This window comes from Chelonoidis abingdonii, chromosome 17 (genome assembly GCF_003597395.2).
Source record: "Chelonoidis abingdonii isolate Lonesome George chromosome 17, CheloAbing_2.0, whole genome shotgun sequence".
NCBI lineage: Eukaryota > Metazoa > Chordata > Testudines > Testudinidae > Chelonoidis > Chelonoidis abingdonii.
In genome coordinates this window covers 3504558-3519775 of record NC_133785.1, presented here as the reverse complement: position 1 = coordinate 3519775, position 15218 = coordinate 3504558, and the positions used below count along the sequence as shown (strand labels likewise).

The 15218-nt window shown below is 38.2% G+C and overlaps 1 protein-coding gene across 25 annotated transcripts in view; it reads left to right on the top strand.

Annotated features, from left to right (window-relative positions):
- Positions 1 to 15218, top strand: part of RAF1 (Raf-1 proto-oncogene, serine/threonine kinase) — a 134385-nt gene that overhangs the window by 114663 nt on the left and 4504 nt on the right. For 22 of the 25 annotated variants that reach the window (XM_075073138.1, XM_075073130.1, XM_075073133.1 and 19 more), the window contains 3 exons: positions 2261 to 2379; positions 11731 to 11862; positions 13973 to 14107. In XM_075073138.1, coding sequence (XP_074929239.1) covers positions 2261 to 2379; positions 11731 to 11862; positions 13973 to 14107 — 386 coding nt within the window. Of the gene's footprint in view, positions 1 to 2260; positions 2380 to 11730; positions 11863 to 12040; positions 12928 to 13972; positions 14108 to 15218 lie in introns of those variants that run through there. The other 3 variants (XM_075073144.1, XM_075073145.1, XM_032772551.2) reach the window with 2 other exon arrangements.

The following is a 15218-nucleotide window of genomic DNA, read 5'->3' as shown; positions in this document are numbered from 1 at the left end:
TTTTAAAAAAAAGTCTGTTCTAGGAGCTCAGCTTATGAACTGAATATATGGCAAATCTCTGGTTTATGAACTTTAGGCAAGTCTCTGGCTTTGAAACTGCCAAGCAGAATGTTGACTGAAATTGGCCATATAATAAACTGAAACTTGCCTCAGCAGAATGTGTGTGTGTGGCGGGAGGACTGTTTTCCTAAGGGGCAGAATTTCTACAAAAATAACTTCAGTTGTTCGGTAAACAAATGAGTATTCATGTTTTCAATGAGGAGGAAAGACTAATCATTTTAAGTGTAAAATTGCTGTTGATACATTTATAATCACAACTTTCTTTTATATCATAATTTATTTCAGTCTGCTTTTCCCCTCAAGTTCACTAGATAGCATAAGAAGAGTAAGGGATATCTCTTTGTGATACATCTATAGAATCTTTCAGAATATTAGATTTTTTTCAATTAATTCTTGAATTAGATTTTGAAATGTTTTTTTCTTCTGGAACAATACCACTACTAAAGGACATATTAGAGCTGCTAACGATGGGGGTATACTGTATAAGGCTTATATCCCATGCTACAAACTATAGAGCTCCCAAGTGAGTGACGTTCCTAAATTAATCCTCTTGTTGCACACCCCCAACAATGAGCACCAGATAGATAAATTTAATTTGGTTTCTGTTTCCAGTGATAAATGCTTCCACTTATTTTGAATTCTGCGATAAACGTTGAGCTTTATTAATCTACTTAGGTAATATACGCAGATACAGACAAAAACTGTTGTGAGAGTTATGATCTAAACTTAGCTATGGTGGAAGTGAAAGGCTCGTTACTCCAAGGGAAATTCTGTGGCACTGCGTGTGCATAATTAATAAGCCAAGCATTTTTTTGCACAGAAAAAAGCTTCTACTGGGAAGTTGCTGCAGTTCCACCTTTTGCACATCAGAGGGTGCTGTGGCACTAGAACAGAGCAGCTGTTGCCGGCCAGTTGGGGAAGAGAGAGAGCCTGCCTTCTTCACAATGCCTATCGGGCTAGATCAGGAGACAGGCTATGGGGAGACAGTCTGCCTGGGGCTGCTGCGGGGTCAGATGAGCTCATAAGGGCTACTTGGGGAGGACAGACAGAGGCAGGGGCTGAATGGGAGTGGAAGTGCAGGGCCATGGAGGGAGGGAGGTGCAGGGTCACATGGTGATGGGGGAGGGGTTACAGGGCCACATAGGGATGGGGGTGGCTGAGCGGGAGCACAGAGACACGTGGGGATGGGGGAGGGAGTGTCTGGGGGTGAAGGGACACGTGGACAAGGGGGTGCAAGGACACATGGGGGTGGGGGAGTGCGTGTCTGAGTGAAGGTGGAGGGACACGTGGACAGGGGCAGATGTCTGACTGAATAGGAGAGACTAGGGGTCAGTCATGGTCTGCATGGGGGAAGCTTCCTAACAATTCCTCCCTTCCCTGCCCCCCCCCCCCCCAAAATAACCAATAACCACCTGTTCCATACTTTTCCCACCCAAACCCAACAACCCTCCAAGTTCACACTCAGGCTCGTTCGCAGCAATTACTTCCCTCTCCCATAGCTTCTCTGTTACCCCTGACTCCCCCCAAGCCTTTGCACTGCTTCTAAGGGATGTGGGAAATATGGTATTGTAGTTTAAATGAAGTATTACTCCAAGTTCTGTATTAATATGAGTAGTAAGGAATCTGTTTGTCAAAAAAACATTTCCTTGAATCTTTTTTGTTGTCTGTATTGTTACAGACATACTTGCTGAAATAAATGACCAAAAATAATTGAAACAGGTGCGATTATATAGTGTTGTTTTGACAAATAAAATATGCAGAATTTTTCAGAATTTGAAAATATTGTCTGCAGAAATTTTAATTTTTTTGTTTCAGAATTCTTAATTTTTTGGTGCAGAATCCCCCCAGGAGTAGCTAGTACACTAAAAAATAATACTGAGCTGTCTCATAGTTATTCCAGCTTCTCTTCTAAAATATTTGCATTTTCCCTGAGTGTTAGCTATGTTAGTGTAGGTGTAATAAATATGAATAAAATGAAAGGGGAGTGATTTGGGATATTTATCACAAAACTAGGAAAATGTTTTTAACTACCACCTATTGAGGTCATGCATGAAGTGAATCAGATCAAATACAGAAACTGGGCAAAACTCTTTGCACGCTGACTGGTATATGAGAAAAAATAAACCATTTTGTAAAGGTGATGGAAAATCCAGTCTGATTTACACAAATTTTCTTCAGAAGTTCCTAAACAACCTTTTAGATATATTTCTTCATGAAGGCCTCACAGTGAAAATAGGAGATTTTGGTCTGGCAACAGTAAAATCCAGATGGAGTGGATCTCAGCAGGTGGAGCAGCCGTCTGGTTCAATCCTCTGGATGGTAAGAAAAATACTTGATGATTTTTTTAAATTCTGCCTCATTTGTGTGCAAATTCACATTGTTTTCTCAATGGGAGAATACTGTGATTCAAACTGTTTTGACAAAGTAATATTAAAATTCTTATTAATTATATTTTGCTTTGGTTAATTAATTAATTGCCTAGTCAAAGGTACTTTGTTGTTCCAAAGCATGTAAGTTTCTTTGGGTACTTGGATCTCCTTATCCATGGAGATGTGGGGGTACCATGTTTCCTTGTTTTCAGTGCTCACTTCTGAGAGTGGTTTACCAGCATAGAGCAATGCTGCTGTCAGTCCTGCAAGTGTCATTTTTTAAAGATGGTTTTGATAGGAAAGCAAAATATTTGCTTTACCTAAAGGTTTAAAAGTGTCAGAATTCTTTAGAACCTGTTTGGCATTTTGCTTGTATTGTACTTCAAAATAAATATATATTTTTGTAAATAATCCATTCTGGCACATCAGACTCCAGTAAGCTTCAGCCATTGCCATACAACACAAAAGTTAATTATTCTAATTTTTAGAAAATATGCTGATTATTAAAATTATTAATTTTTTGTTCCCTGGTGTGATGGTATTTTTTAAAATGTCAAGTGTTGCTGGATTAGTATTTTATTGTGTTTCTGTAAAGTCCCTGTAGGGATTTTGTTGACACTATTTTAAAAATATCATTTTAGGTGACTTTGAGCAAATGAGTGTCTTTACCTTTCAGTCAACTCGTAAGGAATATCCTGTGCTACTATATAGATAATTCTTTTTATAAAGCTACTCATGGGCAATCCCGGTTGCTAATATACATACTTCCATATTCTTGTAGTGTATATCCCTGCTGCATACATTCAATATAGTAGACTTGGCAGAGCATGAGAATTTTTTGTTTCCCCACGCAGCATCTGTGGAGTATTTGTTTTTACTTTTTATTAAATTGGAAATATTTTTTTCCGGAATCACTTGGAGGGAGTAACATGTATAACTTACTGTACCTTTGAAAGTGGGTCTCACTGTGGGGGAATAGTCACATGTGTCCTTCTTTGATGCTCTATTTACTACTTAAATGCATTTTGCTAATACATCTGTTTTAGTTTCCCCCATTTGATTTTGCAAAGAAGTTGTAAGGCGCTGTGTAAAGGATATGATATTGCCCCCAACACATGATGGGGATTTCATTACTGGATCGAACAGAGTGAAGTGAGAGAGGATGCGTGCTTATTAATATACACATCTTGAATAATAGCAAGAGAGAAATAGAAATAATAGTAAAGTTAATTTCTTTTCATCTACATATTCTGTCTCAAATATGAAATTACCTATTTACACAGTTCCTGTGTTTGGTTATATTGATCAGTTCACTTAATTCTGATTCATGGCTCTAGCCATTTTCTTATTGTTTCCAATGTTTGCTACTTGTATATACTGCTTTCCAACAAACTGAAACCAATAAATGATTTTTTTTTAAAAAGGAATTGCAATTCCTGTTAGCACTATGGACCAAAACTACCCTGGTGTCAATAGCTGATATATAAGAGGACACTTGTAGCATATATTGACAGAAGAGGGTATAATTAACACTATTTAGGAATCTCATGCTTCTATTAAGATTCCTGTCTGTAAAGCTGGGATATAGAATAGTAAGTGTTGTCTTTTTTCTTTTATACAAGCAAGCGTAACAATACCTTTATAAAGTGTTTCTCTACCATTAAATGCCAGTTCTGAGGAAATACAGACGAAGTATTAAATTTGAAACTTACAAGTAAGGAACAGAAATTAAGGCTTCCTTTCTATCCTTTTCACACCCTGTTGTTCATAGAAATTTCACCACACACACTGATGGTGCCCTTCTTTACCTAGGCATAATGCAACAAGTCATTATATCCCCACCCTTGCTTTTGTGGCTTGCATCAGCTGCTAAATGTTATTTGAGCATAGGATTTTGTTACCACTTTGGCATAATGCTTGCAGCATGTTCACTGCTTGCAATGGACTGGAAAAATTGGGACTCCTGTTGAAGATGGATGTAAGTTTACTTAAGTGTTATATAACTTTGTCCTTGGCTAATGGCTGAAGATGCAGTATCAGGCAGCTGGACATAGACTACTTTAAAACTGCATACTATATAATCATGCAATCCATATGTAACAAACAAAATGAATGTGAATTCAAATAACTGCAGTTTAGCCATGAAAAGCGTCATCTGCCTTTTGGCCCTGATCTTGCAATCCCCCTACTCATTCCAGCAGTCCTTACTCAAGAAAAAACACTCTACATTAATTCAGTGGCGGTACTTGTTTAAGAATTGATCATCTGAGTAACGCTTTGCAGAGTTGGGCCCTTACAGTCTAATGATTGCATAGTTTCATACTTCCTTAAACTTAGAAAACGTGCTATGGATTTTGTATTCAACTGTACAGTTTAGGTTTTTGTATGTTCTTGGTATATCTTGTGTATTTCAGTCAACCAAAACTGTAAGATTGTGAAGATAGAGAGTTCTTCCTTCCTGTAAGTAGTTTTTAATATGTAGAGTGCTGTATTGGTATCAAATTTACAAATAAAATATAAATTAATTTTACTAGACAGTTATTGCTCTGACATTGGAAAGCTCATGTGCTATGATTGTTCATTTTGAATGAGGATTTTCAGCTACATCACGACTTCAAGATAGCACAGTTTTGCCTTCTGTGAGATTATAGTCCAATACTTTATGGGTTGCTATATTTCAAGGTTCCTTGCAAAGCTGAACTCTTACTAGGCTATAATGTTTTGACAGTTAATTAACTCCTTTTCTGTCTTTTTTTTTTTTTTTTTTTTCTTCAATTCATGTCCAGGATTATCATGCCCTGTATTAATTTCAGTGCTAAATACGTATTGTCGTAGCATCAAAAACTTGACTAAAGAGGCCTAAAGAATTGGGTACTACAATGATGAGCACTATAGAAAACCAATAGAATATGACTGAACATTTAGGATTGACAATTTTGGGCAATTAGTTTTAACTTTAATGATTAAAGAACAAGGATTATATGAAGTTTTCTTTAGCATCTGGCATTCAGCTGATACCTGTTTTCTCATAAACATTTCAGTTTTTTTAAATCGATAGGTTTAAATTAGTTTTAGGAAATACAAACATTACACAAAAGAAAGGAGGAGTAAAGCTTTTATGAAGCATTGAATTTTTGGTACAATTTCCTGTTTGCTATTGTTTTAGATTATTTGTATACTTATCTTCCATAAACAAGTCTTAGCCAAGCATCCTTGTATTCTTAACAAACATTTCCTGGTTTTTCTCAGAACACAAATATAGAGTAACAATGAAGACTGCCAGCCCATATTAACACCAAGAGCATACGTTTAAAGTAACACTTGCATGTAGTCTAATACTAAAATTCAGGACTGTTAAAATATGTTAATTAAAATATTTAAAATTCAATACATAATCTTTGTTTGAGTTAAATTATTCCCATGCAGTGTGAATCTTTCTGCATTGTTTTAGAACATAATCTGGAAAATGATGCTGACCAATCTTTTTTCATTGTGAAAACTGAGTGAAGGTGTTTTTTAAAAAAAAGAATATAAATGATGAAAGTGAAATACTCTTTTAGAATGTTTCAAATTAATACTCTGAGGTGTTAGGTAAGAAACTTTATTGTATGTTTTTCAAATTCCTTTTTACCTGGTAATGGACATTTATAATTAAAGGACCACTGCAATTTTTATATTTAGTGCTCTTTAAGAACTCTGTTTGATTTGACATATTTGACATGTTGTTCCAGTGCAATTTATTTTGCTACGTTTCACTTTACAAAGGAAAGACGTAAAACTGAATTTCTAACACTGGCAAAAGTGAAACTTTAAGGCTGTTGTCTGAAATTTTCCTTTCAATTTGGCTTAGACTTTACATAACACCAACAAAGTAAATTTTCTAAACTTTCTTATAGGACTTAGAATAAATTCAAATATCTTTTCTGATAATTTTATGTCAGAATTGGTAAGTTATAGTCTGGCAAATTCTCAGCCAGGAATCATTACTTGCAACTCTCTTGCAGGAGCTAGAAAGGTTTCTGTTATGCATAAAGGGCCTGATTTAGGGTTCGATCCTGCTCCTGTTGATAGCAATGCAAGTGGGAACAAAGCCTTTACAGAGATTTTATTGTTGCTGTCATAACTACAATTTTCTGCTTAATTAGCACACTTTGTTCATTTACTCTGAAAGAAAAGAAAATTCTTGACTGTGATTTGAGTGGCAAAAGACCACTTATTTGAGTGGCAAAAGACTAAATGCTTCAGTTTCTGCCTATATATTCCAAATAACCCACAGTTAGAAATTGAAATAATACTTGATTGAAGGAACACTTGATTTTGAAAAAAAAAATTCTCTGCAACTGTAGAGGAATTCACAAGAATGAGTCTGGCTTCTCAGACTTTATGAAGTGGGGCCAAGATTTGGGCAGTTCCTAGTTCTTATTTTAGACTGTCTACAGATTCAGGAAGACAGCACTATATTGATGGATTTGGTTCACACTTGAAACATTATCTTTGTAACCATGAGGGGTAGAAACATGAAAGCTTAGGTTATTCAGCAATTTCTAGTAAGCCCTTGTTAGCAACTAACTCAGAGTGGGCAAATTTTCTGGCCTGATGGCCGCATCTGGAAATAGAAATTGTATGGCAGGTCATGAATGCTCACAAAATTGGGGTTGGGGTGTGTGAGGGGGTGAGGGCTCTGGTTGGGGGTGTGGGCTTTGGGGTGGGGCCAGAAATGAGGAGTTCGGGATGCAGGAGGGGGCTCTGGGCTGGGTGTTGGCAGAGTGAGGGCTCCATCTGGAGGTGTGGGCTCTGGGGTGGGGCTGGGGATGAGGGGTTTGGGGTACAGGAGTATGTTCTGGGCTGGGATCAAGGGGTTCAGAGGGCAGGAGTGGGATCGAGGGTTGTGATGCAGGGAGAGGCTCTGGGCAGAGCTTACCTCAAGCGGCTCCTGGAAGCAGTGGCATGTCCCTTCTCCGGCTCCTACGCAAAGTATGTTTCAGCAGCTGTACATGCTGTCCTGTCTGCAGGCATCGCCACTGCAGCTCCCATTGGCTGCGGTTTCAATGGGAGCTGCAGGGGCAGTGCTTGGAGTGGGGCAGCGTGCTGAGTGGTGGCCCCTGGCTGCCCCTACGCATATGGGCCGGAGGGGGCGCCATGCCACTGCTTCTGGTAGCATGTGGCATGGTCCCTGACCCTGCTTCCCAGCTGGAGCACCAGAGCAGGGCAAGCCTCAGACTCCGCTCCCCAGCGGGCACGCAAGGGTCAGATTAAAACGGCTGGCGGGCTGTATCCGACCATGGGCTGAAGTTTGCCAACCCCTGAACTAACTGTTGGCAAGTGAATTTGTCAGGCTCTGTTGAGAAAGCAAGTTATACAGATAAAGATGGTGCTACTTTTAGAGCATACAGCTTTTAATACTAAAGTATATTAGCCTTCAGATACTCTTTAAAGAACTTTTAGAATTAAACATAGGTATATGTAAATTTATATGACTTTCTGGATTTATTCACTAATTAATAACTTTGGGTATGACTACACTTGCAGCTGTACAGCGCTGGAAGTTAAACCTGTCTTCGTACAGCTGAGTAGGGAAAGTGCTGCAGTCTGTCCACACTGACAGCTGCCAGCACACTGTCATAGCCACATTTGCAGCATCTGCAGCGACATTGGGAGCGGTGCATTATGGGTAGCTATCCCAGTGTTCAAGTGGCTGCAACTTGTTTTTCAAAAGAGGGGGGTGGGGGTGGAGTGTGACAGGGAGCATGGGGGAGAGAGAGAGAGTGGATCTTTGGAGCCGACACTCTGTCAGCAGCTGCCTTGCAATTTCCAACCCCCTCCCCCGCCCCCTCTCACTCACTGAAAGCAAACAGACCAGATAAGCAACCTCCCCGAAAGGGACCCCCACTGCCTCCCTCCCGTGCGCCGTGCTGCTTCTCTCTTCAAGCCCTCTTCCTTCCCCTCTCTTCAAGCAAACACTAGCTGCGGGCGTTCCAAAGGGAGCCCCCTGCCTGCCTCTGCTCATTCACAGCAAACACTAGCTGTGTTTGTTTTTTTGATAACCAGCTTTGGGAGCCCAGAGTTCACAACAAAATAGAGAGGCATCACAACAAAACAGAGTAATCTTTAGTTAAAAGGATTATGGGAAGCTTCCGGAGGTCAGTTACAGCCTCCTAAGATTATTCCCTGTTTATACTGGCACCCAGCGCTGCAGCAGCAGCGCTATACTCTTTATTCCTCTCATGGAGGTGGAGTACAAGCAGCGCTGTAGCCAGGGAGATACACTGCTGTATGGTGCCTTGCCAGTGTGGACTGGGAGTAAATTACAGCGCAATAAAGCCACTAACAGCGCTGTAACTCTCAAGTGTAGCCAAGGTCTTCATAGTATTGCTAGCAAACCTGATGATGAAATGTTTTCCGCAGAGTAGAGGGCTGATTTCATCAAAATGGAGCATTGTATACTGGGTTTGGTAGCCTCCACTAGTCACACCTTATAATAAAGCTTGAGGGCAGTTGTGGCTTGCACTTTGATTGTCTCTGTCAAGATTCGTGAAATATCAGTATTCCTGTGGGGTTTTTTGGTTATACCAACATTTTTAAGGGGGAAAATTCATCTTTGGTGTAGATTAGGTGAGACCTGCCCTTACTTTGAGGAATATCGTTGTTTATATCAGTTCCTACAGTATTGGCCCTTTGTAGTAGCTGATATCCTCATGCATGTCAGTGATGTGACAGTTTTTTCTGTACAGTAATACATGTTTTGCCACTGCTACACACTGCATGGAACTTTGGAATCGGTCCCTGTTATGCAGCAGTTCTCAAACTGGGGGTCGGGACCCCTCAGGGGGTCACAAGCTGTCAGCCTCCACCCCAAACCCCGCTTTGCCTCCAGCATTTATAATGGTGTTAAATATATAAACAGTGTTTTTAATTTATAAGGAGGGGTCGCACTCAGAGGCTTTCTGTGTGAAAGGAGTCACCAGTACAAAAGTTTGATAACTACTGTTATGTGTGTCTAATGTTATCGTTACGGGTCTGCTTATTCTGCAACTGCAGAATTCACATTTGCTAAAAAGTTCTGCCACAGAATCCAAGATCTTTTTTTTAAAAATTTTTAAAACGAAAACATCCACATTTCTAGTGCTTATGATTGTGAAAAAAAATCAGGAAAACTTGAATGGAGTATAAACCACCACAAGTCTGCAGCCCACCTGAAACAATAGCACTGAGTTTTCAAGTGCCCCATTCATTTCAACAGGTAACTTATAAAAATGTAAAAAAATGACAGAGAGGTGGAAACATATATCATTGTGTCAATACTTCAGTTCCAAATAGCTTCCCCCTCCTCTTCAAGTGTGAAAAGCTCCAAATTTCTTAATTCCACTGATGAATTCTGTAATACATTTAATGCAAAAAATAGCTGTGTGGATATTATGGATCGGGTGACTACTTGGGCTCTCTCAAGCCCACATGACCTCATGGCTCTGAGTTTGGTTGGCTAGCCTGAGTGTCTGCTTCAGCTGCAATATCCACACTGGTATTTTAAGCACGCTTGTCTACTTTGGCTGGCAGGCTCAATCCCAGCAACAACCTTAGACGTACCCTGTTTGGCTCCCCACCCCTCCCCCAGACCAAAAAAAAGTTGTTTGCTAGAAGGTTTCTGAGGGAATTGATCAAGGAAAGCGATTTTAGTGGCTTATGTCTGGGTTTATGAGAGCAGAATCATTCAACCATGTTTCTTTTCATTAGTTTCTGGCTGCATTTGTCAGAGCACAAGTTTATTTTATTTGTGTTTTGCAGTGGCTCTAGCATACCATCTGTGTTTTTTCAACCCTAACTTTACATTCTTTTATGTACATTTCTGCATTGTTAAATATTTGCAGTATAAATTCTATTAGGGAATAAAAGTCTGCTGATTATATCAACTGCTGATTTGTGACTAGGAATGCATGTAGTCATAGAGAAGCCACATATTGATGGTATTTGTCATCATGAAAAAAGAATTGACGCTTTGATTAGTCAGTCAAGTTGAGAATCACATTTCTGAAACTTGTATGCCTACATTTATTACAAATAACATATTAAATGCTTATACCTGAAAGAGAGTGGTGGTGCTGGGAGAGGAACATTTCTTTAGTTTGTTACCTTTCACATTTTTGTGTGTTAGGAAAGCAGAAGAACCTTGGAAGTCTTCTGAAACAGAATTTAAAAGCTTCCCCTACACACTCTTCTGTATATCTTATTTAGGGGGGTAGGTGCTGTCAAACTTAAAATGAGTCAATTTAAAAAAAATTATATTGATAACGTTCCTTTTAAATACAGGGTCCTGTGGTCTCTGGCATCAGGGTGCTAAAATAAAAAGACAGTTTCTATCATAGGAATCCACTCCTCCATCAGGCTTGGAACTATTGGATTTTCTGCCTTTTTCCCCCAAGTCTTGGAGGCTGGTACATGGTTCTTCTTTCCTCCAGCCCCTTTTAAGAACAAGTACAAAGGCCAAAGAACGGTACCTATGAATCACAACATAAGCTCTAATTCTGTTAGTTTTTAAATGAGTGATTAAGACACAAAAAACTTACTTAAAATATAACATTTGGTGTTTACATGAAAAAACTAAAAGAAAAGCAAGGAAATAGGTAAAGTACAAAGATGTGTTTGGCTTCCACAGGGAATGTGGGTGTATTATTTTAGTTCATGTCCACTGTTAGTAAAAACTCTCATCTTTCACTCCACCTTCTCAGTAGCTTTAAAAGATTAGTAAAATGTGCTCATGTCTGCATTATGTTCTTCTCTGATCCCAAACCTGATCAATATATGTGCATATATGTCAATGATATGTGAAAATACATCTGTTTGTGGCAAAGTGAGAAATCCTGCAGAGATTTTTTTTTTTTTTGGTTTTTGTTTGCCTGTCTGGACATCAGGACCTGTGTAGATTTACTGAAACCATGTACAGGCTGCTGTTCTTTTCAGCAAAGCAGATTGCTCCTTCTGTCTTACTGGTTATCTTAGTTTATAAATTGACAGTGATGGAACTGAGACAGTAGTTATGCTTAATTTTGCCACTTTCCACATACAACAGTATACTAGAGTAAGAATAGTAAGTATTTTACCTAGTGGTAAACTGATAAATGTGAATGTTGCTTCTCTGTTAGTTACCGTCCAGTGTAGTGGGTTTGATCCACTGTGGAGTAAATTGCATAGGTGCCAATAGCTATTTGTAAAATTTCTTTACTAGAGTAGAAAGTTAACTTATCCTGTGTCTTACGCTAATATTGTTTTCTTCCAGTTAATGTAGCTGTTAATTTTTTTTTTAAAGGCACCAGAGGTGATCCGGATGCAGGATAATAACCCATTTAGTTTTCAATCAGATGTCTACTCCTATGGAATAGTATTATATGAACTGATGACAGGAGAACTGCCATACTCCCATATTAACAACAGAGATCAGGTGAGAAACATTCAACTCTAGTAGAATGCATTGTATTTCTGGGAAATATGCAATCTGTTTATGGAATGTGTGCAACAAGTGTTTACATTTTATGTTTATAACTTGTATTAGGATTTCCCCTGGGATATAGTTTATGTAGACTATAATAATGTGGTAAATCATCTTAAATTAATACCAGCAGTGTCAATGCACAGCTAGCCATATCCAAGGGTCGTGCTGGCCGCCGCTTCCTGCAGCCCCCATTGGCCTGGAATGGCGAACCACAGCCAGTGGAAGCTGTGATCGGCCGAACCTGCAGACGCTGCAGGTAATCAAACTGTCTCAGCCCAGCAGCAGATTTCCCTGTTGGGCTGCGTGTGAAAGCTTGCCAATTCCTGATCTATACCCTGGACAGTATACTTCCTGATATACTAGAACTTTTAAAGTGCTCCGTGGATTTATTGGAGTGATCAGTATTATATTTTATTAGAGTAGTAAAGTTGCAGCAGAGCTCTGTAGTGAATTATCATACTGCTGTTGAATCTTTGCAGAGAAGTGAGAACTCCTCTAATTTCAATTATGGGCCTTTTGGCCTAATGAAGTTCTAGTTTGAGCCTGTTTATAAAGAAAATAATTTTTATTAATTGCAGTTGTCTAGATTTTCTACCAGGAAGGTAGCACATTAATATCTTGAAATCTTGACACTTTGGAATTATCTGAAATTTACTGAATTAAAAACAAATTAGTAAAAAAAAAAAAAAAAAAAAAAAAATTCTCTCTTCCTGAGTGTTTTGCCAATTTCAAGTATTGTATTAATTTATTAATGAATATGTTTCCCCCAGTAGTCTGTACTGGCACAGTATGGACTTGAACTCATAGGACAACTTTCTGTAGTGTCTTTTGTTCTGAGCTGTCTTTTTGAAGCTTGAGTACTGGAAGAAAACTAGTTAAACTGTTGACTAAAAAGATCTAGAATATCTTATAGTCCATACTCCAAACCACAGGAAGGCCACATTTGTTACTCTTAAACTGTAACTACTTTGAACATCAAATTAGAAAACAAACTTGGATATTTTTTTTTAAACAATCCCATTAAATTCTTAGTATGCCATTATACTTGAATTATGTGGAAGTTTTGAACATCCATCCCTGTTGTAAAGCATTGGCCTATCAGTAGTATTAACATGGCTGTCTTGTTACCATTCAAATAAATACAATATTTATTTCTTAAATAGATGGAACATTTCCCCATGTACTGTAGGAACATTCTCATTTCAGCAACTTTATTTAATGTTAGGCAGTTAGTTTCCTCTTTGGGAACTTGAGCAGTTTTGAATTATATTTAAGTGTGATACAATTGTTGCAATATTTTTATTAAGCTCTATGTACAGACCAAATCCTGAGTTATAATAGTAGCTTAACCTGGGCCAAGATATCACTAGATGTCTGTTAGTCACATTGGTTGATCACATTGGTAAGGTTCATTAAAGCCTGAGTAACAGTGTTACTAAATCTGAGTCAATATTCTGCTAATCAGGAAGAAACACAACCTGCAGACACTGTTTTGCATTTTAGCTCACAGTCTTAAGAAAACTGAAGGTTATCTTCAGGAAAAAAAAATTCCCTTCACAGTTAAATATTTTAAGAGGCCTTCTTCCGCTTTATAGTTCCCTCTAAATGGATATATGGTCTGACAAGGAGTTTTTAGTTAAACATAAAAATACTGTTGTGTGTTGATCAGTCAAAATGTATTGGTAGATTAATGAGTAATCACATAAATTGGACACTTTCTGGCTGGATTTAGGGTTCTTTGTCACTTGAAGCCTTCAGCTCCAGCAGGTTGTCAGGAAACACTCTAGACTCTGGTCTTGTTGCTATTATAAATTATATAAAAATTAGTACATGAAGAAATTATGAACTAACTATGCGGTGTCACTTAGATGTTAGACTGGCTCTGTCATCCATTGGAAAAGCAGGACCACAATTGTTTGTTAATTTTGACAAACATTTGACTACAGTAGGACCACCAGCCTGCCTTCAGTATTTCCACATTAAAGACTGTATTAAAGGGCAGTGAAATAATTCACACCAATGGTGTTCAGATTACCTGTGTTTGTGCCTCCTTGTTTAGATCATTTTTATGGTTGGTCGAGGTTATGCATCTCCAGACCTCAGTAAATTGTACAAGAACTGTCCCAAAGCTATGAAGAGGCTTGTAGCAGATTGTGTGAAGAAAGTTAAAGAGGAAAGACCTCTATTTCCACAGGTAGGATTCTGTTTTGTATTCAGTTTGATTTTTAAACAAGTCCTAGAAATATCCATTGCATATTTTCTGTTTCACAAAAAGACTCTGTAGAAATAATATTATTAAGAATATGAAGTTCTGTAGTGAAAATGGAAGATAAATCCACTGAAAACTATGGGATAGCACAGAAGTGCTACTTGTATCCTATTCTTGGTATATATTTTTGAGACCCACATGAGCCTGCTTCCATATGCACTTGACAATTAATAACCTAAACTGCACTTAAATTTTGCAAATGTCATTAAAAAACTCATTTTACATACACTGGTATAGATACTGTTAGTTGGGCAGCATTAAAACTGTTTACTTCCAGATGACTGGTTTATTCACATTTGAATGTATTTGTTGGCATTAACTTTGCCAGTTTGCCTTATCCATATTTAAATCTACATGTTTTTTTCTTCAGTATCACTCCAAAATAAACCTGCTCTGGGTAGTTTCATGAGGCCATTTTTGAGTATTTTGACAAAGATGTCTTCCCTCAGCTTCCTGACAGAAGGGTTCATAAGTTACGTGCTTTCCCTTAGCCACTGGATTTTTTGTTTTGGCCTGGGTGGGATTTTATAAAAATATCCATGTTTCTGATTAAATATCCTCAACAAAAAAAAGTTTATTTTAATTCTGATTCTGAAATTCTAAGACTATGGGCAGAGCATACAATTCTCCCCACCATCTCCCTTTTCAGAGACAAAATTTAGCTGCTCAATCAGCCGCCATTTATAGTGTCTCTAGTTTTGGAACCCACAAGGGGAGAGGCAATTCTTGATATAGTTCTAAATGGAACACAGAATCTGGTCCATGAGGTGACTATGGGTGAACTGCTTGGTTATAGTGACTATAATGTAATTAAATTTAGCATCCTTGTAGATGGGAAATTACACCCCTCCCCCCTCCCCAAAAAAAGGCAACCCCACCACAGTAACATTTAACTTTTAAAAACTAGTTAGATGGAAATTAAAAAGAGCAGTCACAAAGGTAAAATGCTTGCAAGCAGCATAGAGACTGCGTAAAAACAACATAATAGATTCTTGGACTAAATCTATACCCCTAGTATTAAAAAAAAAAAAAAAAA